This window comes from Gracilinanus agilis, chromosome 5, assembly GCF_016433145.1.
Source record: "Gracilinanus agilis isolate LMUSP501 chromosome 5, AgileGrace, whole genome shotgun sequence".
Lineage (NCBI taxonomy): Eukaryota > Metazoa > Chordata > Mammalia > Didelphimorphia > Didelphidae > Gracilinanus > Gracilinanus agilis.
The window spans coordinates 228,679,365-228,701,275 of record NC_058134.1 but is presented as its reverse complement, the minus strand read 5'-3'; the positions used below and the strand labels follow the sequence as shown (position 1 = coordinate 228,701,275).

At 42.8% G+C, this 21,911-nt stretch overlaps 1 protein-coding gene across 1 annotated transcript in view; it reads left to right on the top strand.

Annotated features, from left to right (window-relative positions):
• UTP20 (UTP20 small subunit processome component) overlaps positions 1–21,911 on the top strand; it is a 116,297-nt gene that overhangs the window by 87,323 nt on the left and 7,063 nt on the right. The window contains exons 41-56 of the mRNA XM_044677506.1: positions 4,751–5,028; positions 5,807–5,946; positions 6,892–7,048; positions 7,697–7,795; positions 8,415–8,582; positions 10,257–10,423; positions 11,420–11,561; positions 11,971–12,087; positions 14,413–14,583; positions 15,553–15,684; positions 16,503–16,613; positions 17,473–17,552; positions 19,020–19,089; positions 19,209–19,391; positions 20,286–20,417; positions 21,480–21,612. Coding sequence (XP_044533441.1) covers positions 4,751–5,028; positions 5,807–5,946; positions 6,892–7,048; positions 7,697–7,795; positions 8,415–8,582; positions 10,257–10,423; positions 11,420–11,561; positions 11,971–12,087; positions 14,413–14,583; positions 15,553–15,684; positions 16,503–16,613; positions 17,473–17,552; positions 19,020–19,089; positions 19,209–19,391; positions 20,286–20,417; positions 21,480–21,612 — 2,280 coding nt within the window. The remainder of the gene's footprint in view (positions 1–4,750; positions 5,029–5,806; positions 5,947–6,891; positions 7,049–7,696; positions 7,796–8,414; positions 8,583–10,256; positions 10,424–11,419; positions 11,562–11,970; positions 12,088–14,412; positions 14,584–15,552; positions 15,685–16,502; positions 16,614–17,472; positions 17,553–19,019; positions 19,090–19,208; positions 19,392–20,285; positions 20,418–21,479; positions 21,613–21,911) is intronic.

Genomic DNA, 21,911 nt, shown 5'->3' with positions numbered 1-21,911 from the left:
GCCTTTAGGGACTGGTTTTCCTTTTCAGTCTGCTCATTTCTGGTCTTCAGTTGACTTGCCTCACTTTCCAGTTGTGAAATTCTGCCTTTTAAACTGTTATTTTCTTGCCAGATCTCTTCCATCTTCCTCAACATCTCATTTTTGAACTCTTCAATAGCTTGTGACCAGTTTTCATTGTTTTGGGAAGGTTTGGATACTTGTTTGTCCTCTGTTGTCTCGATTTTCTCTGTGTAAAAGTTGTTGAGTGTTCCAGAGTTTTTCTTGATAATCTTTTTCTTCTGGGGTTCTCTGCTTGCCATTGTTAGCCCCGCCCCTTCTCAGCTTTGTCTTCACACTCAGGGTCTGCCTGCACTTTCTAAGCTCCCGTGGGCTCCCGTCTCCTCGTCCTCGGGGTCAAGCCTCCTGGTCGTCCCCGGTCTGCCCCTCTGCCCAAGGTTCCTTCAGCAGTCTCAAGGGCTGCTTCCACAACCGCGCTCCCATCTGCACAGGGTCCCCACTTGAGGTCCAAGCCTGTGCTCGGGATCTTTGTCCGCACCTAGGGCACTGCCTTCACCCGTGTAGACGCTCAGGAAAGTCCGTGTGCTCAAGATCTTTGTCTGCGCCTAGGGCAATGTCTTCACCCGCGCAGATGCCAGGGAAAGTCCGTGCTCGTTCTTTAGCCACTTGGGGTCCTACGTCTTGCAGCTCTCAGGTACAAGCCCTCGAGCTGCCAGTGACTCACTGGTTGCCCCAATCCCGCTTTCACTCTTGTGCGTTGGCCTTGGAGCTCTGCGTGGTGTGGGGGGTGGTGGAGGGGCTTCTTCCTCTCGCGTTTTAGTGAGTGCTATTTCACCCCTTCACAGCGTGGAAATGCCCCGGTTCCACATACCTTCAATGCTGCGCCCTGTTGTGGGGTTCCTGCGTTAGTCTGGATTCGTTTTTATGTCTTCTTGAGGAGTCCTGTATGCTTTGGTTAGGAGAGATTGAGCAGCTGCTCCCTACTCTGCCGCCATCTTAATCCTTACTCTGCCGCCATCTATCTTTCGTAGCTTTTTAATCAAATGTTTGGGTTTTCACTTGTTTTTGTTTTTGTTTTTTAAACTTAATACCATGTTCCAATTACTTGATTAATTCCACAGACATTCGTGGGAGGCTTGGTTTGTGGCAGACTTTGGGAACAAACAAAAACTACCTTCCATATTAAACGAGACCAAACTAATCTGTCATTCTTCTTTCTGTTAGTTCCTGTGGGTAATAATTGAGTTTAGGAGGTTAAAAAGGAGCTAAAATTAGAGGGTTTTGGTGTCTTCACACACAGGGAAGATTCAATTACTGAAATATCAAGTTCTATTTCATTCATTTTAAAGGAACACAGCACTGGGAGTTCTGATCCTGGTTGTATCCCTTGCTGGTTGTATAATCTGGACCCAGTGTCTTCATGTCTCTGGGTCTTAAATTTTCAGTCTTTCGAAAGATGGCCATGATGGTGAGACAGGTATCCTCCAGCTCAAATGTTCTGTCATTCTAAGTAAACCATGGTAGTGCCCTGTGAGTGAGGGGCCTGAACAGATGACTGGCTTGGCTGGTAATTAGCTTTGTCATTAGAGCTGTCTGGATAGGAGGTGGATAGGAGGGTATGACCAGAATTGAACCTGGGCACCCAGACACCCAAAGACAGTATTCCATTGGGAAGAATGCTGGGTTTGGAGCCAGGAGAGAGTCTTGGAGCTTGAGCGTCGTCAAGCTTTAGTGAACTTCAGTTTATATAGAACCTTATCTATAAGCTGGGCACAATCATTCCTCTCATTCTTACCTTCCAAAGTTGTTGGTTGATAGGTTCAAATGAGGTAAAAAGATAATACATATAAAATACTTGGCAGATCTGAAAAGTGCTTTGTAAATGTTAAATTTTCTTTTATTGTTTTTCTTGTATTGATTGAAATCATGCACTTATTTGAAACTTCATTTTCTTTGCTAATAACTATGTTTAGTAATAGCCTAAAGTCATCAGACAGTGAGTTATAGTGGAGAGAGCCCCTGCTCTGAAGCCAGGGCATTGGGAATCAGAGCCCACATAGTAACTGTGTGACCACGGGCAAGTCACTTCTCCCCTCCCAGACTTCTTAGTTTCCTCATCTGTAAAATGAGATTGGACTAAATGGCCTTGGAGATCTTTTCTGGCCCTAAATCTATGATCCTATGAATCCTGAGTTACTCTTAGTAATTATGTGGCTATTACTAATATATATATATATTTATACCAGCCTTTATTATTTTTAATATTAACACTATAGGCCAATTATTTAAATCCTTGACCATCAGTTTGCTTATCTTTTAATGGAGATGATCATCATCTTAATAATAGTACCTTCTTCCTGGAGTGGTGAGATTCAAGGGAGGTGATAATGTATATAAATGCTTTGACAACCTTAAAGCATAGTATGAGTGTTAGCTAGTGGGTGATGATCACTGTGGTTCTTGTCAGGAATTTTTAAGCTGAAAAAGACCTTAGAAATGGTTTAATCTTTGCCTTTCATTTTGCAATTGAGAAAACTGAGGCTCATAGAATGTTAGCAACACACTTATCAGTAAGCTGGGATTTAAACCCAGGCTCTCTGACTCTCAATCTATCACCCTTTCCACCATACCATTCTGTCTCTCCCACTTTCTTATGTAAGTTACTACATCTCTTGAAATTTCATGAATAAATGAATAATAGGGGTTTTTAACTAATTTTTTCATTCTCCTAAAGAAGTATCTATTGGGATATTTTATTACTCCCATTATTATATGGCCAAGGGAGACAAAAAAAGTGTGCTGGCATTCAGTGTGGTGATTGGAAAAGAGTCCCTCAAAGGGACTTGCTTCTTGCCATGAACCAGTAAATGATGTTCCCAGAAATCAGGCTTAAGAGGCACCATTATTCTCCTTGATATTGAGTCATGTTTTCAGTACCCTGCTTTTACATCCCTTGGATTAACAGGAATAGCTCCCTGTCATGGACCTGAGATGTGTCAGGTGTGTTACGATTAAAAATAATAAAGACTGATATAAATATATAAATTAGTATTTTAATTAAAGCCATGCTGATAGAGATAAATCATTAGACCACGCGCCAGTAAGAATTCAAAACTGCCGCCTCCTCCATTATTATTACCTCTCCTCTCTTCCCTGCCTGCTAGCCAAAGAGAGCGAGACTACTTTCGATTCTCTCATTTAAACTGTCCCCTGCGTGGTGACGCCCACGGGAAATGTAGTTTGATAGTTCCCACGTGTCCATAGAAAATATATATATACTTTTAAATGGCATTTCCCAAATTTCAATTAACAGGTAAGGTTTTGGTCATCTTAAGGCAAGGGAAATTTGGGTAATAACCTTTGTTATTTCCTAGCTGTGGGACCTTGAGGCAAGCCATTTTACTCCCATCAGTAAAATGAAGGGGCTGGATGAAATGTCCTATGAGATGTCTTTCTAATTCTAGATATATGAGCCTTTAAGTCACTTAAAAGTAACTAAGTGGGGGCAGCTGGGTAGCTCAGTGGATTGAGAGTCAGGCCTAGAGACGGGAGGTCCTAGGTTCAAACCCGGCCTCAAACACTTCCCAGCTGTGTGACCCTGGGCAAGTCCCTTGACCCCCATTGCCCACCCTTACCACTCTTCCACCTATAAGTCAATACACAGAAGTTAAGGGTTTAAAATTAAAAAAAAAAAAAAAAAAAAAAAGGTAACTAAGTAACCTTCCTGGGCATTAGTTACTTTGTCTGAAAAAGGAGGAGGTTAGATTGGGTGGCCTCTGACATTCTTCCAGCCCTCTCTTTGTCCAAATTTTTACTTCAGTGAATGAAATCTTATACTAAGACATTAACATCCTCCAGATCAGAACAGTTTTAGCCCGACTCTTGGGATCAAAGAAATAAATAACAAGAAAATATCTTTTTTCCCTCATCAAAGACAGGAGCTAAGAAAATATTTAACTTACCAGGAGGTAGACCAGGGTAAAGTAGAAGAGAGAATTCAGAATTGTGTTCAAGTGGACCAGAACAAAACTGAACTCTATAAATATGCTATGTACTTGATAACTGACTGTTTTGTTTGCAACTAGAGATTCTTCGTACCATAGTTTATATACATCTCTTTGATGAATTATTATTGAGTTCCTGTGTGGTTACATAGCCCTTTTTTACATTTTAAAACTAATTCAATACACAGTCTGCTGGGATCCTTATGGTCTGATTAGTAATCTATTTCTATTTAAATCTAAAATCACTGCTCCAAAGGATTTTTAAATTGTGTTATCTTTATTATTGTTATCTGTTAAGAAATTTTGCATCATTTTAGCTGGCTAACAAATTATGAAACTACATTTGTCAATTTGAAACTATTTGAAGAGAGCTTTTAAGATTGTGTTGCTATACTGAGTCAGATGTTTGTAACCAACAAATGAGTTGTCGTAGATGGTGATTAGTGAGAATGTCTTTCATTGGTGGCTTTCAGGTGGAAGCTGGATAACCACTCTTTAGGAATGTTGTTTAAGCAGTCTTTCTAGGAATGGATCAGATTTTATGACCACTGATGTACCTTCCAACTCTGAAATTCTGTGCTTCTCTGAAATAAACACAACCAAATGTTAAAAAAAAAAGTCCTCCAGATAAAGAAAATTCCTATGTAAAACTTAGAGTTGCCAGTCTTCTTTTCTTTTTCTGAGTGTAAGCTATGGCTACATTGACTACTTTTCCTGGGGGGCTGTTTTTATTTTTTTCATAGATACAGATGCAATGGAGGTTGATGTGCCATTGGAACATGAAGCCATGGAATTGGACCAAACCAATGAAGAGGAGAAGGAAGAGGAAGAAGAGAAGAAGAAGAATTTGTTTGATGCCAGTGAGGGGCTGGCTATGGAGGCTTCTGCCATGGAGCCTGAGGATGTCACCCAGGCCTTTTCTGGCCTCCCTCAGAATAAAGAAGAGCTAGAGAATTTGATCAAGCAGATTCACAAAACCATAACCAGCAGCATTCTCCCCAAGCTACACAAATGCCTTTCTGCCACGGTAATTTTTATGTCTGATGAGAGCTTCCTTCAGATCCTGAAGTTGTAGGGAATAGGGGGAGGGATTCACAACTCACTTGTCCCATTCTGAAGGCCATCACCAGGCACAACATCTCCTTTTCTGCTCACCTCTCTTGTTTGGGGTCCAAGCTCACAAGCCTTCAGGGGCCTGACTTTAGTCCATGAGTCTTTGTTCTCAGAGCTCCCTGTTATAGCTTTTTCTTTCTTAGTCTCCTGGGATTGAGGTACAGTCAAAGTACCATTAATAGCTGGATTCTTTATGATAGGATTTAGTCAGAAAGATGGAGAAGCCTTTGAAAGCCTTGAGTCAGATTCTCTCCCTGTACAGTTACAGAAACACTAAAGCCTAGAGACTCAGTGATCTCAGGAAGGATACAAACCCATTTCTCGTTGACTTCAAATCTAGTTCTCTGCTCATTGGGCTATTCAGCCCCATGTGATAGGGCTGCGCTATCATCTTAGAAATGGCTTCATATCATTTTTTTCCCCTTTCCTAATCATAGCATTCCTCACTCAGCTACCTCCTACCTCTGCAAATTAGGGCAGGACAAGATAGGCAATCTAAGGTCCCTTCCATCATTCATATTCTATGATTCTGGCAAAACCCTTTGATTATCATGACAAGTGGTTGAGTTTAAGGGCAGCAAATTGAGCTGATAAATTAATGGAGAATACTTACCTTTCTGGTGTTGGGTGACATTGTTCTTATAGATACCAGTTAATTTTTGTTTTGATTTAACTTGAAATGTTTCTTTCAGACTAAAAGGGAAGAAGAACACAAGCTTATCAAATCCAAGGTTGTCAATGATGAAGAGATCGTTCGAATTCCATTGGCTTTTGCCATGGTCAAACTCATGCAGTCCCTGCCTCAAGGAGTCATGGAAGCCAATCTGCCAAGGTACATAGGTTGCTTGCCTAGGGTTATGCTTCCAGTACAATTCAAGCCAGAAATGGGCCTCCTGACAGGCTGTGGAAAACAAACTAGTTTCACCTAGACCATGATCTTCCTTGATTGTAGAAAGTGCTAGACTTGTAGGAAAGCCTGGATCCTGATTCTGTTCCTACATGTAATAACTATGTCTATGGGCAAGTCATTCACCTTTTTAGGGTGTCCAGGGAAGCTTCCTAAGAGGTAGGACTTTAGAGTAATTGTTCCCATTTTACAGATAAAACCTCAGGCTCATAGAATTTAAGTAGCTCAACCAGGTCCCATAACCTTTAGGTATTAGAAGAAAGACTAGAACTCAGATCTCCTTACTCAAAGCAGGACAGCAGTCTGGAGTGTAAATCACCAGCAGGTACAAATCTGTTTCAGTTGTTGGGGTCTTGGATCACAGGTCTAGTCAAAAAGACTAGACAACTATAAATAACCCAAGAGAACCAATTCCCTAGGTCAGTGTGAGGTTCAAATGTGACAGTGCATGTAAAGTGCCCTAGAAGCTGCAAAAGCCTCTGCTGTTCTGAGAAACCTCTCCTTCTGGCAACAATTTCAGGCCAGCCCAAACCCGCCCTCCCTCCCCTTCCCCCCCCCCCCCCCCCAAATACTTTGTCTACTTGGTATAACTCTCTTCTGCACAGATCATTTTCCTCAGTAGATTTTAAGCCCCCTAAGGGTGGCTGAGCCTGTTGTTAATTTTTGATTAGCTCCTTCAGCATACATGGAGTAGCTACTTAATCAAGTGATTCTTTGATCTTCTTTTTATTTCTTTCTTACCCTTCCTCTTTCTCCTCCATCTCCTCCTCACATTTACTACTTTATAGTTAAGCCTGTTTACACAAGGAAGATCATTTCTAGGTGCTATTCATTTGGTTAATTGTTTTTCTTTAATTTTTCTTTCTTAAGTATTTTGCTGAAAGTGTGTACTCTCCTGAGGAACAGAGCCCAGGAAATCCGTGATGTTGCACGCAATACCCTCACAAAAATAATAGAGACCTTGGGTGTGCATTATCTACAATACATTTTAAAAGAATTACAGACAACCCTTGTTCGAGGATATCAGGTAAATGGAATGGACTTTTAATTTTTAATGAATAGCTAGGGGGTGCTATGGTGGATAGAGCCCTAGACCTGGAGTCTTACTTGCTGCATAAACCTGGGCAAGTCACAACCTCTATTTGCTTCAGTTTCCTCAACTTTAGAATGGGAATAATAACAGCACCTCTGACCCAGGATTGTTGTGAGGATCAAATGAGATAATATTTGCAGCGTCTTCAGGGGAATGTCTTGCACAACTAAATACTATGTAAAGTGAGCTATTCTTGCTATAATTGTAAATGTTTTCCAGTCTGTACTCAGATATTTACATAGTTAAGCACTACATGATAGTGTGGTTTCTATACTATGGTCCTCCAGGTCATAAGTATTGAGCCCATGCCCTCTGACTATGGAGCCAGTGTTCTTTCCAATGTTTTAAGGATAGATTGCAGGTTTCCTAGTTTTACATGAGCAAAAATTCCATCTCCCTCTTTATAGGTTATTAAATTTTAAAAGAGGGTGAGAGTCTAAGCAATTGGATTCTAAATCTACATTATTTCCAGTCTGTCTCCCAACCATGCATGGATTTCCCAGAACTTGTTGACCCTCTCTTAATGACTTTTCTAGCAGAATATTAAGCAACTACCCCATCTCCTTGTTTGCTTTACTCCAGGTTCACGTGCTCACGTTTACAATATACATCTTGCTGAAAGGTCTTGCCAGTAGCCTGAAAGTTGGAGAGCTGGATCCTTGTCTGGACATCATGATTGCGGTAAAAGCCTTTCACTTCTTGAGTGGATATTGGGGATAGAAGTGACCCTAGACATGACCTCTACAGGATTTTAGTTTCTCTTGTGATTAAAATTTAAGAAACAAAACCCCTGAAATGGGCCTGGGGGTGAGGGGAGTGGACAGAGGCCAGAAGTTGGGCTGGGTCATCACTCTTGGTCCCTAGGCTGCCAGAGTAGTGATCCATAGCTAAAGATCACATCCTGCATGAATATATTATCGATATAAGCATAAAAAGAATTTAAAACAGTTTTTAAAATAAATGTAATAATAAAGAGAACCCAGACTCATAAAACCAGGGGCCACATTTGACCCCAAGCCCTCCTTTAGTAAGGATTAAACAGTACCAGCAGGTTGAGCTTTCCTTGTTCTCTGGTCCCTTCCCAGGGTCCTAGGCAGAGTGGGCATGGTCAGAGGAAGAAGGCCTGAGTACAGATCTCTGGGTTGGAGGATCGCCAGCTCTGAGGCTATCTCTGCCTCTCCTCACCATCAGTGACCCTGAGGGCTTGCTTTCTTAACCGATGTCACATTGGATGTTACCCTCCAGACCTCCCCTCCTCAGCAGGCAGGCCTCATTGTCATTGGACTTTCTGTCACACCAGGTCTTTAACCACGAGCTGTTTGGCAGCGTTGCTGAGGAGAAGGAGGTAAAGGGGATCATCTCCAAGGTCATGGAGGCTCGACGAAGCAAAAGCTATGATTCCTATGAAATTCTTGGCAAGTTTGTTGGGAAAGATCAAGTTACCAAGCTCATCCTTCCCCTAAAAGAGGTGAGGCCTCCAAACTGTCCCTGGCAGCACCCTTATCAGGCCAGGCCATTGAGGTGGGCTCTGCTGCTCCTCCTTAGTCTGGCTAGTTGTCTGATGACAGTCACCCTGCTTTGTCACCAGCTCTCAGGGTCAGGAAGAACTTTAGAGATTGTCCAATCATAAATTTAGGGCTGGAAGGGACCTTGGAGGCCAATGAATCCAGTCACTTCCTTTTGCAAATAAGGAAACCAAGGCCTACAGAGTTTTGTCACTTACCCAAGGCCATAAAGCTAGTTAAGGACTTGCAAAGAGATTTGAACTTTGGTTAGCTGGCCCTATTCCCTACCCTACCCTGCTAGCTCCAGGATCGCTCAGTGTGGCTTTTTTTTTTTTTTAATAATTTTTTATTTTAAGAAAAAATTTCCATGTTTACATAAGTCATGTTTTTACTTTCCCCTTCACCCTCTCCCCGCCCCCCTCCACTGTAGCCAATCCGCATTTCCACTGGTTTTATTATGTGTGGTCAGTCAAGACTTATTTACACATTATTGATAGTTACATGGGTGTGGTCTTTTCAGGTCTACATCCCCAATCATGTCCTCATCAACCCAAGTGTCCAAGCAGTTGTTTTTCTTCTGTGTTTCTACTCCTGTAGTTCTTCCTCTGAATGTGGGTAGTGTTCTTTTCCATAAATCCCTCAGAGTTGTCCTGGGTCATTGCATTGCTACTAGTACAGAAGTCCATTACATTCTATTTTACCACAGTATATCAGTCTCTGTGTACAATGTTCTTCTGGTTCTGCTCCTTTCACTCTGCATCAATTCCTGGAGGTCTTTCCAGTCCACATGGAATTCCTCCAGTTTATTATTCATTTTAGCACAATAGTACTTCATCACCAGCATATACCACAATTTGTTCAGCCATTCCCCAATTGAAGGGCATACCCTTGCTTTCCAGTTTTTTGCCACCACAAAGAGCGCAGCTATAAATATTTTTGTGCGAGTCTGTTTATCTATGATCTCTTTGGGGTACAATCCCAGTAATGGTATGGATGGATCAAAGAGCAGACATTCTTTTATCACTCTTTGGGCATAGTTCCAAATTTCCATCCAGAATGGTTGGATCAGTTCACAACTCCACCAGCAATGCATTAAAGTCCCAATTTTGCCGCGTCCCCTCCAACATTCATTACTTTCCCCTTCTTTCATTTTAGCCAATCTGCTAGGTGTGAGGTGGTACCTCAGAGTTGTTTTGATTTGCATTTCTTTAATTATTAGAGATTTAGAACACTTTCTCATGTGCTTATTGATACTTTTTATTTCTTTATCTGAAAATTGCCTATTCATGTCCCTTGCCCATTTATTAATTGGGGAATGACTTTCAGTGTGGCTTTTTAGCCTTACAGAGGATGAAATGAGTGAGACCCCCAAGAGGTCATAGGATCCCAGGGCTTGAGTGAGAAAGGATTTCAGCTGAGCTGGCTCGATCCTCTCATTTTGTAGATGAGACAGAGCTGAGATCCAAGTCCTGGTTCTCTGGCCCTTAAACCCAGTATCCACTCGTCACACTAGAGGTTGTCCTACACTAAGGCAAAGAATGCCTCTTATGTGCACTTGTGGCATCACAGTCAGTATTTGGTGCAGCGGTCTTCCCAGTTTTTACTCTTGTTAATGCAGATTTTCCTACTTCCTCCAGATTTTACAGAGCACCACAAGTCTTAAGCTGGCCCGGAAAGTGCATGAAGCTTTACGCCGCATTGTAGCAGGCCTGATTGCAAATGAGGAAATGACTGCTGAGGCTATCCTGCTGCTCAGCTATGGGCTGGTCAGTGAGAACCTCCCTCTGTTAACAGAAAAGGAAAAGTAAGTGAGAAGGATGCTTAATATTCATTCATATTCTTCTGAAAAGCTGTGCGATTCTTATTTCCTATAATTAAGCAAAAATGATCACTTTCTTAGAGGGAAAAATAACACTAGAGTATTTGAAAATAAAGTTTTTGTTGATGTTTTTGGTTTTTCACATCATCATCATAGATCTCATTATGTTATTATTATCCTTCCCCCTCCCAGAAAGCCATCCCACATTCCAGGAGTATATTTTAAAGACAAAAATAAAGAAGAGGAGGAAGTCAGTACAAGGCATATTACTTTTTATATTTGACTAGAAATTTTCCCACAGAATTATATTACTTAGTGCTACTGTTCAGTTTCTTTGTGGTTCCACTAAATGGGATCCCCCATAGTAAAATTTTCTTCCTGGAATTCCATGGAACACTATGAACACCATATAACTTGTCCCAGCAAGAGGGGCACAAACTCCGCTTAATGGGAACCTGGGTTCAAATGCCACCTCTGATATGTATTTCCTGTGGAGTATGCACAGATAGTCCTTTTTTTTCTATTATGTGTAGGCATGCATACACCCACAAAGCATCACCAGTGTTTGCTGCATTTATGTACCATTCTCTGGGTTTGTTGTTTTAGTGAAATGAAATGGAAGAAAATGAAAACAAGGTCAACCAGTTATTTTTAATTGGATGGGATGATCCTTGAAGAACCCAGTACATGTCATATCTGCCATGGTAGCACCTGACATTTGCCAGCTGTGGGTTACCCACAGAACCTCATGTGACATGAAGCTATGCTAGGTTCTCTGGGCCCCCTTTCGTGGAGTCAGGCAGAGGGGAAAGAGACCAGCTGGCAGATGAGTCTTGTTGCTGGACTTCTTGAAAGTGAGAGAAGCAGTGACTGCTACAACTGATGGCAATGCCTTCTCCTAGACATGCAAGGTTTTCGGTTTTAGGGTAACTGACCGCATTTTACCCCTTGGCCCTTTTCTCCTTGGGCATGCATCTATAGGAGTCAAGCTGAGCCTCCTCCTGATCCCCGCCTGCCCCCTAAGAGCTGCCTCCTGCTGCCACCCACCCCTGGCCGAGGAGGGCAGAAAGCCGCTGTGAGCCGAAGGACCAACATGCACATATTTGTTGAATGTGGACTCCGGGTAAGTGCCGCTCCTGCCCGGGTGAGGCATCTTGCTGACTGGTGGTCGGTGCACACCCCCTTTGGCCTGCTGCTTGATTTTACCAACATGACATTTCTTGAAATGGGAGAGGTGAGACAGTGGGGAAGGGTTGCTGCCCAATTTGGTGAGGTGGCATTTTCTCAAAAATAAGTTTTGCAGATAGCTTTGGTTTTTCCATCACTAGTATTTCCCAGGGGATCGCTCCTTCTTCCACCTCTACCCAAAGAGCCAGTTCCTGCAACACAGGGCTCCCTGGCCTCCTTGAGCACTTGCCAGCAGCCTCTTGCTCCCCCAGGACCCCAACAGCAGGACATTTAGTGACCCTTGCCGGGGTTTGTTCTCTTTCACTTTGTGGCTCTTTCTAAGACCAGGCCTCTTCCTCCTTTAGCTGTTACACATGAGCCTGAAGAGGTCGAAGGTCAACTCCTCTGATGAGCATGTGCTGGAGATGTTGGATCCTTTCATGTCATTGCTCATTGATTGCCTCAAGTCCAGAGACGCCAAGGTGAGGCCAGATTGAAAGCCCTGCAGGGGTTATGGGGTCAGAGGTTGAGAGTGAAAGGCCCTTAGTGGCAACTAAAGCCCCTTCCATCTTAGAGCTGTGGGAATGAGGCCCGGAGGACGGGGTTGTGCTTGAGACGTGTCCCAAGTAGTGAGCTGGTCAGGTGGGCCCTGAACCCCAGATTCATCCTCTGTTCTGAGATCCTATGGGGGTGACTTCATTCTACCTTTCTGTCCTCTTAAGGTCATCTCAACCATATTTCAGCATCTGTTCCTTAATTACTCAGCAACAGAATTTTCTTTACTCTCTGCTCACAGGTGGAGGCAGCCAAGTGTCTTATTTGGCACTGAGGCCAGACACTCAGCAGAGCCACTGTCTGAGTTTATGCTTTATTGTAGTACCTGAGTTCTTTGAGGATTTCCAATTCACCATGAGCTGTAATGATTGGAAACTCTTAGCTCTTGAGAGGGAAGATTGATTCATACTGCCAAATGGAGATCATTAGATTTAGGATAAGAATGAACCTTGAATAACATCAGGCCATGCTCCTTCATTTTGTAGAAGAGGAAACTGAGGCCCAGGGAGGCAAAGGGACTTTTCCAAGGTCACTACAAACTGTGCCTATGAACAGCAACCCAGGGCTCCTTTATTCCAGACCAAGTCTGCTTACCATTATATCAGGCTTGCCACTATTATATGCGGTCTAAGGCTTAGATGTTCTATTCCTGAAGAAGTTCTTGTTATTACTTTTTCTTGAATTTATATCTTGCAGAGGAACTAACCCTTTTTAAAAAGGGAAATTTTGCTTTTCTATTAACCCTCATGTCTGAGCCCTTGCCAGTGAGGTGTCCTTTATGCCAAAAAGAAAAGAAACCTCAAATGATTAAAAACAGTAAAAAGAACCAAGAAGAGGAGCAAGGCAATTCAGCAGACTCAGAAGAGACCTGGGGGTTTCTTTGTCCCCTTGATACAGATGAGGAGAGGGCATGATTTTTCATTTTTTTCCAGGGCTGGAGTCCTAAGCATTCAGGATGTTCTGGTTTCACAGTTTATCCTGATATGCATAGTGAGGAGTTGAGGCTCTGTGAGGGTCCCTTTCATGTGCTTATGGCCACACAGGGAGGGAGCTTGATCATATCTTAGCTTTCTTGGGTTTTGCCAGTGTTGCTATTTTTAGGGCCTAAAGTTATTTCTCACCCCCTATCTCTAGCCCCATCCCCATATCAATACCCCTTTTCAAAGAGCCTGGTTTTAGCCATTGAAGAACAGGGTTACTTCATCCAGGCTCCTTGTTAATGCTGCACTGTCATCAAGGTTCAGAATAATGTTTGGTAGCTGAGGCAAGATGTTGTGATTAATTTGGTTGATAGTGAACATGATTCTTAAATAGCACAAAACAGTCAGACCCCAGATGCCAGACACTGCTTCTGTCTCACATGTATTCTGTAGGGCTGCACATGTTTATTGCCCACCCCATTATGCATCTCCCCTGCAGTTGTCAGAGAATGATAATGGTATAAGATTGGGCCAGTCTGAGACGAGGTCAAAGGAGCTAACCAGTGCCATCGGGGACCCCGAGGCCAAGAAGGGCTTCTGAGATTGGATGTCCTAATTCAGCATCTTAGAACTGAGAGCTGCAGTGTTAAAGCTCTGGTCCAAGTCCTACTGTTACAGATGAGCAGTGTGAGGGAAGAAAGTGGAGGGGCCTCCATGGATGGGGGACTGGCTCTGGCAGGCAGCCAAGATACCAGGAATGTTTCCTTGGTCCTGATGGCTAGGCAGGATTGCTTCATTCTTAGGACAGAGCAAAGTCCTCAGTACCAGGGTTGTAAAGATGCCAGCCTGACTAGCCCACTCACATTTCTTACTAGCCTAGTCTTCTTGCAGGCCAACCTTACTAGTGACATGGGGTAAATGAGCCCCCATTCTGATTGGCCTGTGGATAAGGAACTTTGGAACACTCCACAGAAAGAAAGGAATGAGGGAGAGAGGGGCTTCCTTTCTAGGCTGTTGTCACCACATAGGAGGCATATATCCAGAGGATTGTGATAACTTCTGAGTCATCATGTCCTTGTCTTCCCCTAGAATGCCAGCTCCTCGCCAGGGGATGCCACACTCTTGTGTTTTGTATCTGTCCACGTGTCCCTGGTCTGTTTGTTTGCAGAGGAGCTTGGACCTGTGATGGCATCCTTAGAGGGAGCCCCCTCTCCTAGGACACAGAGCTTTTCTGTAGCTTGGGGGCTGCTCAGGGCATTGAGAGGTATGTGACCTGCTCATAGCCCCCATGGCTTATGTTTCTCTCTACTTCAACTTGACTTTTGTTTCCAGGTCATCACAGGTGCTTTACAGTCTCTCATCTGGGTATTGAAGTTCCCCCTGCCTTCTATTGGGAAGAACTCGGAGAAACTCACTAAGCAGCTCTTCCTTTTGCTCAAAGACTATGCCAGACTTGGGGCCGCTAAAGGCCAGAACTTCCACTTGGTTGTAAACTGTTTCAAGGTAAGAGATTTCTCCTACCTTCAGAAGACTAGCAGTGAAAGCTCTACATGGAGTAAGGGAGGCCAACAGGGGCTTTATGTTTGTCAAGGAAATGATGTAGTTCCTTTCATGGGTTCACTAAGAGAGTAAACTTAAGGGGAATTTAGTTTCACATCCTCAAGTTGTGGCTAAGGAAACAGCCATGTCAAGGTTGAGTGATTTTACCCAAAGTCACCCACCAAGTCAGCAGCAAAACTGCCAAACCCCTCTGCAAACCTAGAGCACTGTCCATGGTGCTGCCTACCAGCCATTCTGCTTTGCTTTGCCACTCTATGGTCTTGCCAAAGAGCCCTCTTTATGCACGCATCTCCCTTTTCCATCTGAAAACCAATGTTTTGTTTCTGTGTTTGTTTTGATTTTTTAAAGCCCTTACCTTCGTGTCTGGGAATCAATACTTAAGTATTGGTGCCAAGGCAGAAGAGCAAGAAGGACGAGGTAGTTGGAAGGACGAGGCAGTTGGGGTTAAGTGACTTAGGGTCATACAGCTAGGAAATGTCTGAGGCCAGGTCTTCACATTGATTCCTTCCTGTTTTCCTGTCTTCCTACCTCTCCATGTGCTCTGCTCTTTAGACATCCTGGCCTAATTGCTGTTCTTATGAGTCATTGTCACCCAATGAGATATCTTTCCGGGTATTGTTCTAACTCCTGCCTCTCTCTCACACCTTCAATTTCTCACCCTCTGAAAAAGCTACTAGAGTCTTTCCCTCTAAGGTTGCCTCCCATCTGTTCTGTGTGTATTGTATGTTTTGTCTCCACCATTAAAATGTAAGCTATTTGAGGATAGGGAATGATTTTGCTTTTCTCTGTATCCCTAGTACATAGCACAGTCACTTGTAAAGCCCTTAATAAATACTTGTTTCATTAAGTAATCAGAGTGATTTGTGGGATATTCTACTTTAATCCTGGTGGAATTGGATTTTTTATTTTCAGTGCGTGACCATCCTTGTGAAGAAGGTCAAATGCTACAAGATCACAGAGAAACAACTCCAAGTCCTGCTAGCCTATGCTGAGGAGGACATTTATGACTCATCACGACAGGCAACAGCATTTGGTCTTCTAAAGGTGCGGAATTCTGACACTGAAACCCTAAGAATATTGGCTCCAGGAAATTCACATGATTTGTTTTGAGATGATGGGAAAATCTTTTGTCAAAACAAGACAACTTGTGGCTAGATTGTTTAGAAAGATGTTTAATGCTCAGACAAACGGGGTAGGTAATGTTGATTTCAACTTAATAGGTAAGCTCTTTCAATATGCATAAGAGCAGCTTAAGGTCTTTGAAAAGCTGGATAGCTATAATGGTCTTATTCTATCATTTGGCTTGATTTATTTGGGTAGAAGCTCTGTGAGGCTGGGGATTCTGTCTTATCTAAACATCTGTCTCACTCTTCTAGCATGGTTCACCATAAGGCCCTCCCCTGCTTCTCTATATTCATTGTATCCATAGTTTCTTACAGTACAGTAACATTCCAAGACCTTTATATACACAATTTATCCAGTCATTTCCCATTCAATGAACATCTACTTGTTTCCAGTTCCTTGCTAATACAGAAAGGGTTGCTGTAAATATTTTGGTGCAAAAGGGGGCTATTTTTTCCCATCTTTGATCCTCTTGGGATATGTGCCTAGTTGTGGGATTTCTTGGGTAATAGTTTTGGACATCTGTCTCCTTATTATAGTATAATTCTATACACAGTGTTCAATAGAACTGTTAACATTTTCCTTCTGTTATCTTTCCTATTGAAACAGATGCACTCTTAAATTTTTAAGAGTTTTTAAAATGAGTCTAAAAAAAAGTGTATATACTTCAACATTGAAAGTACATTTTCTCCTCTGCAGCAAAGTTGCAAATGAAATGAGTCTGTTCTGTTATGTTTTAGGCTATCTTATCAAGAAAATTGATGGTCCCAGAAATTGATGATGTCATGAAGAAAGTATCCCAATTTGCCATTACTGGACAAAGTGAACCAGTCAGAGTCCAGTGTAGACAGGTTTGTTCTAAAGGGTTGTTGCCATTCGTTCTTGGTTTGAGTGTGATTTTTTGTTTTGTTTTGTTTTTTGGTAGAGAAATAACTAGAGTGTTACCTAATGACCAGTAGGAAGAGGATTGTCATCAACCTGTTGACTCCTCAAATAGCAGAGTGATCTAAGAATGCCTCTTAGATAATGAGAATAACATTGGACATTGACCTTGTACAGCCTCATGCATGTAAGATTCAGTGAAGATGAGACACTATTTTTTAATTTCCAGTAATACTCTGTGTCTATATCTGTGAAAGCTCATTAAATGCATCGACGGTATGAGTCTCCAGATGAGAGGGAGATGAGAAGGGCATGGAATGCATTTTTGAAATGATCTTCTTGGTTACATTAATGAGACACAATAGAGAGGAGAGTTGAGAGCCACACGAAGCTCAGCCACCATGACTGAGGCACAGAAAACTGTGCCTGGGATAGATCTTCAACTTAGAATCCTCCTCAGACAAGTGTAAGAAGGGTCAGGCATTTGCATGATAGGAAGGAGAACCCTTGCTATGGACCTGATGGGCAGCACATAGCTGAGGGCCTTCTGCTGAAGCAGACCCCTGCTCCTCCGTCACTTAACAAATAGTTGAATTATACACCTAAGAAAATTCCTCCTGACCCCCCATCACATACTTAGAGTGATGGACTTCAGGCAGGGTGGAGAGATGGTCCACTGCTACATCTCTACATTGTAGGTCACCAGGCCTTACTATAATTTATATTGGATGAACATCACCTTCCTGAGCCCAGGGTCACCTCTGGGCCAAAGTTAGAGTCAAATATGTGTGGATGGATTTTTTATTTTTATTCTTTTTGTTTTTTCAGGTTTATCTGAAGTACATTCTCGACTACCCAATTGGTTCTAAACTGAAATCCAACTTGGAGTTCATGCTAGCTCAGCTGAAGTAAGTTAGAGCCGAACCCTGGGATAGAGCTTTAGCTGCTGAGGATCTTAGATTTCTGACACTGAAACCCTAAGAGCCAGGCCCCCAGGAGATAGCCAGTTCAATCCCCTCCTTTTATTGAGGAAGCTAAGACTTGCCCAAGGCCACGTAGGTCATAAGTATCCAAAGTGACTCCAGAATTGGGCTTTTTCCACCAGACCACAATGTCTTCTTTGGCAGTGGGCTCGATTTCCATCTAAGGGGACAGTGCTTTGAGGAAAGGGACAAGTTTTAAGATGTGAGAAACCTCCAAGGAGGCTGTCCTGTTTTACTTGACTTTCTCATTTGTTTTCATCAGGCATTCACACTCTCAGTTGTTTGTGGTCTTAACTGATAAACTTTAAAAGCCAGCCTCTATGCTTTACTTTAATTAGTAGAAGAGAGATAGAGCCTATTTTTTTCATGGGCCCACATGTCTTCCATTATAGTATAGTAACGTGGATAATCATATGGTTGAATTATGTTTAAGTATTGATGATTTCCTACACTCTATTGCCCTTTTCTCTTCTGACCTACTTCTTCCTGCCCTGTGCTCTTAGAAATGGTTAACCATTCAAACTCTGGACTTCATGGTTGGCCTAGAGTTAGAGCCAGAAGGGTCCTGGAAAGTCAGGTAGCACCATCCCCCTGTACTATAGATGAGGAATCTGAGGCATAGAGACTATGAAATATGTCTAAAGTTTCATGACAGCTGACAATTGAAGGGATTAAAAACGAATACATTTTATGTAAAATATTTAAGGAAACAATTGGATTTTATTTTTGGTAGCTTAAAGTTTGAGGAGTAGGGAGAGTAATGGACTCCATTAAGAGCAGGGGATCAAAGTTACAGAGAAGTGACCTTAGACATGAATTAGGAGGCCACTCATCAGACTGAGTTCAGGAGAGATCAGGCAGCTTACTTGGCCTTAGTCAGGGAACTAAACACAATGGGGTTCAAATGCAGATCCTCCAGCTCCTAAAGCCTGTGTCATACTGCCTCAATTGGAGGGCCTCAGGTTGGTCAAATGGATCAAGTGAACAAGCATTTACTAAATGCCTCCTATGTGCCAGGCACTGTGCTAAGGTCTGAGGTTACAAAGAGAAACAGAAGCCATTCCTTACCCTCAAAGAGCTTCCAGTCTGATGAGGGAGACAACAAGCAAGCAACTAGATATGAATGAGATATATACAGAATACATTGGAAATAATCTCAGAAGGAAGATACTAAGGTTAAGGAAGACTAAAAATGGCAGCAGCTGGAATATTTAAGCTGGAACTTGAGAAAAGCCAGCAGGTAGAAATGAAGAAAGAGAATTCCTGGCATGGCAGATACTTTACATGTAGCTTTTGCATTGGATGGGCCCTTCTAACCCAGATTCTATCTTTTTTTTTTCAATGAGTTATTTTTGAAGATGTTAATGTCTGTGTTTGCTACCTTTGCCTTAGCTATGACTATGAGGCAGGAAGAGAATCGGCTTTGGAAATGATTGCTCACCTCTTCCAAACCTTCCCTCAGGTACTATTTATGTTGAGTACAAATGTTCATCTGATCCTTAACCCACCCTAAGACTTCTACATGGGGAGCAAGGAGGTGTTGGTCCACAACCTTTCCTGTCTGTTTCTCTTCCTTCTTAGGGATTGCTTCATGAGAACTGTGGGCTGTTCTTTGTTCCCCTCTGCCTCATGATGATCAATGACAACTCTACCAAGTGCAAAAAAATGGCCTCCATGGCCATCAAGTTACTACTCAGCAAGGTCAGCCTGGAGAATAAAGACCTGATGTATGTGCTCGTGGTCAAGTGGTTTGGGAGTCAGAAGGTAAGCACATTCTGTTTATTCTACTGCCCTGATCCTCATGAGGAGGCAACAAGACATTGTCAGGTTGAGATGAGAGCCTTTAGTCAAACATTTGACCACCAAATCATGCCTCTTATTCCTTTGTCACTATGGAAATAGCTGGGCTCCCAGGCTTGGAATTCCCAGCTCTTTCTGTCTGTCTGACCCTGGCCTAGACCCATGTTCTTTGAAGTGCTCAGCTTTTCTTCATCTGTACAATGATGATCATCTGTTAAAGCAGGGGTCAGCAACGTATGGCTCTCGAGCCATGTCTGGCTCTTTTGAGGGCCAGATCTGGCTCTTTCTGCAGGAGCCATAAAGTCAGTTTTTTTTCAGGCGCTGTTACAGGAGCGGCACTGTGAGCACTGTATGGCTCTCACGAAATTACATTTTAAAAAATGTGGCGTTTATGGCTCTCATGGCCAAAAAGGTTGCCGACCCCTGTGTTAATGGCTTCTGAGGTCCTTTCCAGCCCTAAATCTAACCTTTATGCCCTCCCACCTTGGTATTTGCTTTGTATATTCTGCATGTTCTTATATGTTCATATCATTTCCCTTGACAAAATGGAGGCTCCTTAAGGGCAGGGACTGTTCTATTTTGTCTCTATCCCTAGCACCTAGCAATAGTTCCTGGCACATAGTAGGCACTTAATCAATGCCTTCTTATTGGGTTGATTGATTGAACTGGGTTGATATAGGCAGTTTCCTCACCCTCGAATTTGTTACACCAGTGAAATCACAGTTCTGGGCCCCCACTTTAGAAAGATCCCAGAAAACCCACCATAGCAATGGGAATGCCCTTGATTTAGTCTGGGTTGGTTTGGCTGCCTGACTTGCCCTTGAGGTGACCCATTGATGCCTTTTTTCCCACTGGCAGAGTTTGCAGAAGCGTTTGGCTGCCCAGACCTGTGGCTTGTTTGTGGAGACTGAAGGGGCAGCTTTTGAGAGGAGATTTGGAACAGTACTTCCCATAATTGAGAGAGAGCTTGAGCCTTCCCAGCTCCGAGATGTACGTATTTGACTGTGAAAGAAAATGTCTTTGTCTTTTTGTATGGCTTTGGCTTATATGATAAAACTATTTTGGGAAAGAAACAGGCTGGCACCTCTAGGACTGCTCTTCCCAACACAGATGCCAAATGCATTGGCATGGGAAAAGCCAAGTTAAAAGCTGATTGATCCCATTTCTCCTCATTCTCTCCCTTGTTGGCTCATCTAGTCTCAGCTTTTCACGTTCTTTGTTTTGTTTTGTCCAACCCTTGAATTTTGAGACTTTGTAGGCTACCACATGCCTCCCTGGCCACGCCTTGGTGTGTAGTGTCTTCCCTATTAGGGCAGAAGCTTGGGAGAAACTGTCCTGCTGGTTTATATTATCCCCAGGGCTGGCCACAGGATGTGGCCCACACTAAGGACTTAATAAGTGTTCATCCATCTTGGCTTTGCATTGTATTTAAGCTTTTATGATCTGAAATAAAATGAAGAAGTTGGACTAAGTGAAGATTAGGATCCTGAGTCCTTTAACAAAAACTTGTTTAGCATATCATTGGCCTACAAAAAACATCCCATAGTAGTAATAACAAAGAAGTTTAACATTTTGAAAATAATTTCTAGGCCACTCTCCCACATGATAATAGGCAGCACAAAAGGTGCCTACCTGCGCTGATGGAGAGAGTTTCCTCAGGTCAATGAAGTCCAGTCCTGGTCCTGCTTATTTTTTTTTTTTTTTAAACCCTTACCTTCTGTCTTGGAGTCAATACCGTGTATTAGTCCAAAGCAGAAGAGTGGTAAGGGTAGGCAATGGGGGTCAAGTAACTTGCCCAGGGTCACACAGCTGGGAAGTGTCTGAGGGCAGATTTGAACCTAGGACCTCCCGTCTCTAGGCCTGGCTCTCAATCCACTGAGCTACCCAGCTGCCCCCCCTGCTTATTTTTAAGAGAAGTGAAAGTTTTCTTTGGCATCCATTAAATGCCCTCACAGTTGGGGAATGGAAGTTTTTGCTGTGAGCTCAGATGCACAATGTCTTGTCTGGTCTTGACTGAGAATGACCTCTTTTGTGCTTGGGTTTATTTTTTAGCTAATTGAAGAAACTGATGAGAAAGCATCTGACCGACTTCTCTTTGGTTTTCTTACGCTGATAACTAAACTAATCAAGGAATCTAACTTTCTTCAACTCACCAAACATCCTGAGAGTCTGAACAATATCTGGAGTAAGTTGGGTGGCCCAAAACTGACTGACCAACTCTATTAGCCTAGTGTTCTTGGGCCAGAGCTGGAAGGGACCTTTGAGGACTTGGAGGCCTTTGTTCATCCAGTCACGATGGACTCATGGGTCTAGGCCCTGTCCTGTCAGGATTAACACAGATAGGCTGTCCCCATAGTGTCAGGACACTTGGAAGCTTGCTTGCTTGCTTGTTTGTTTGTATGGATGGATGGATGGATGGATGGATGGATGGATCTGTGCTTATGCACACACACAGATGGGCACAGACATATTTTTTTACCTAGC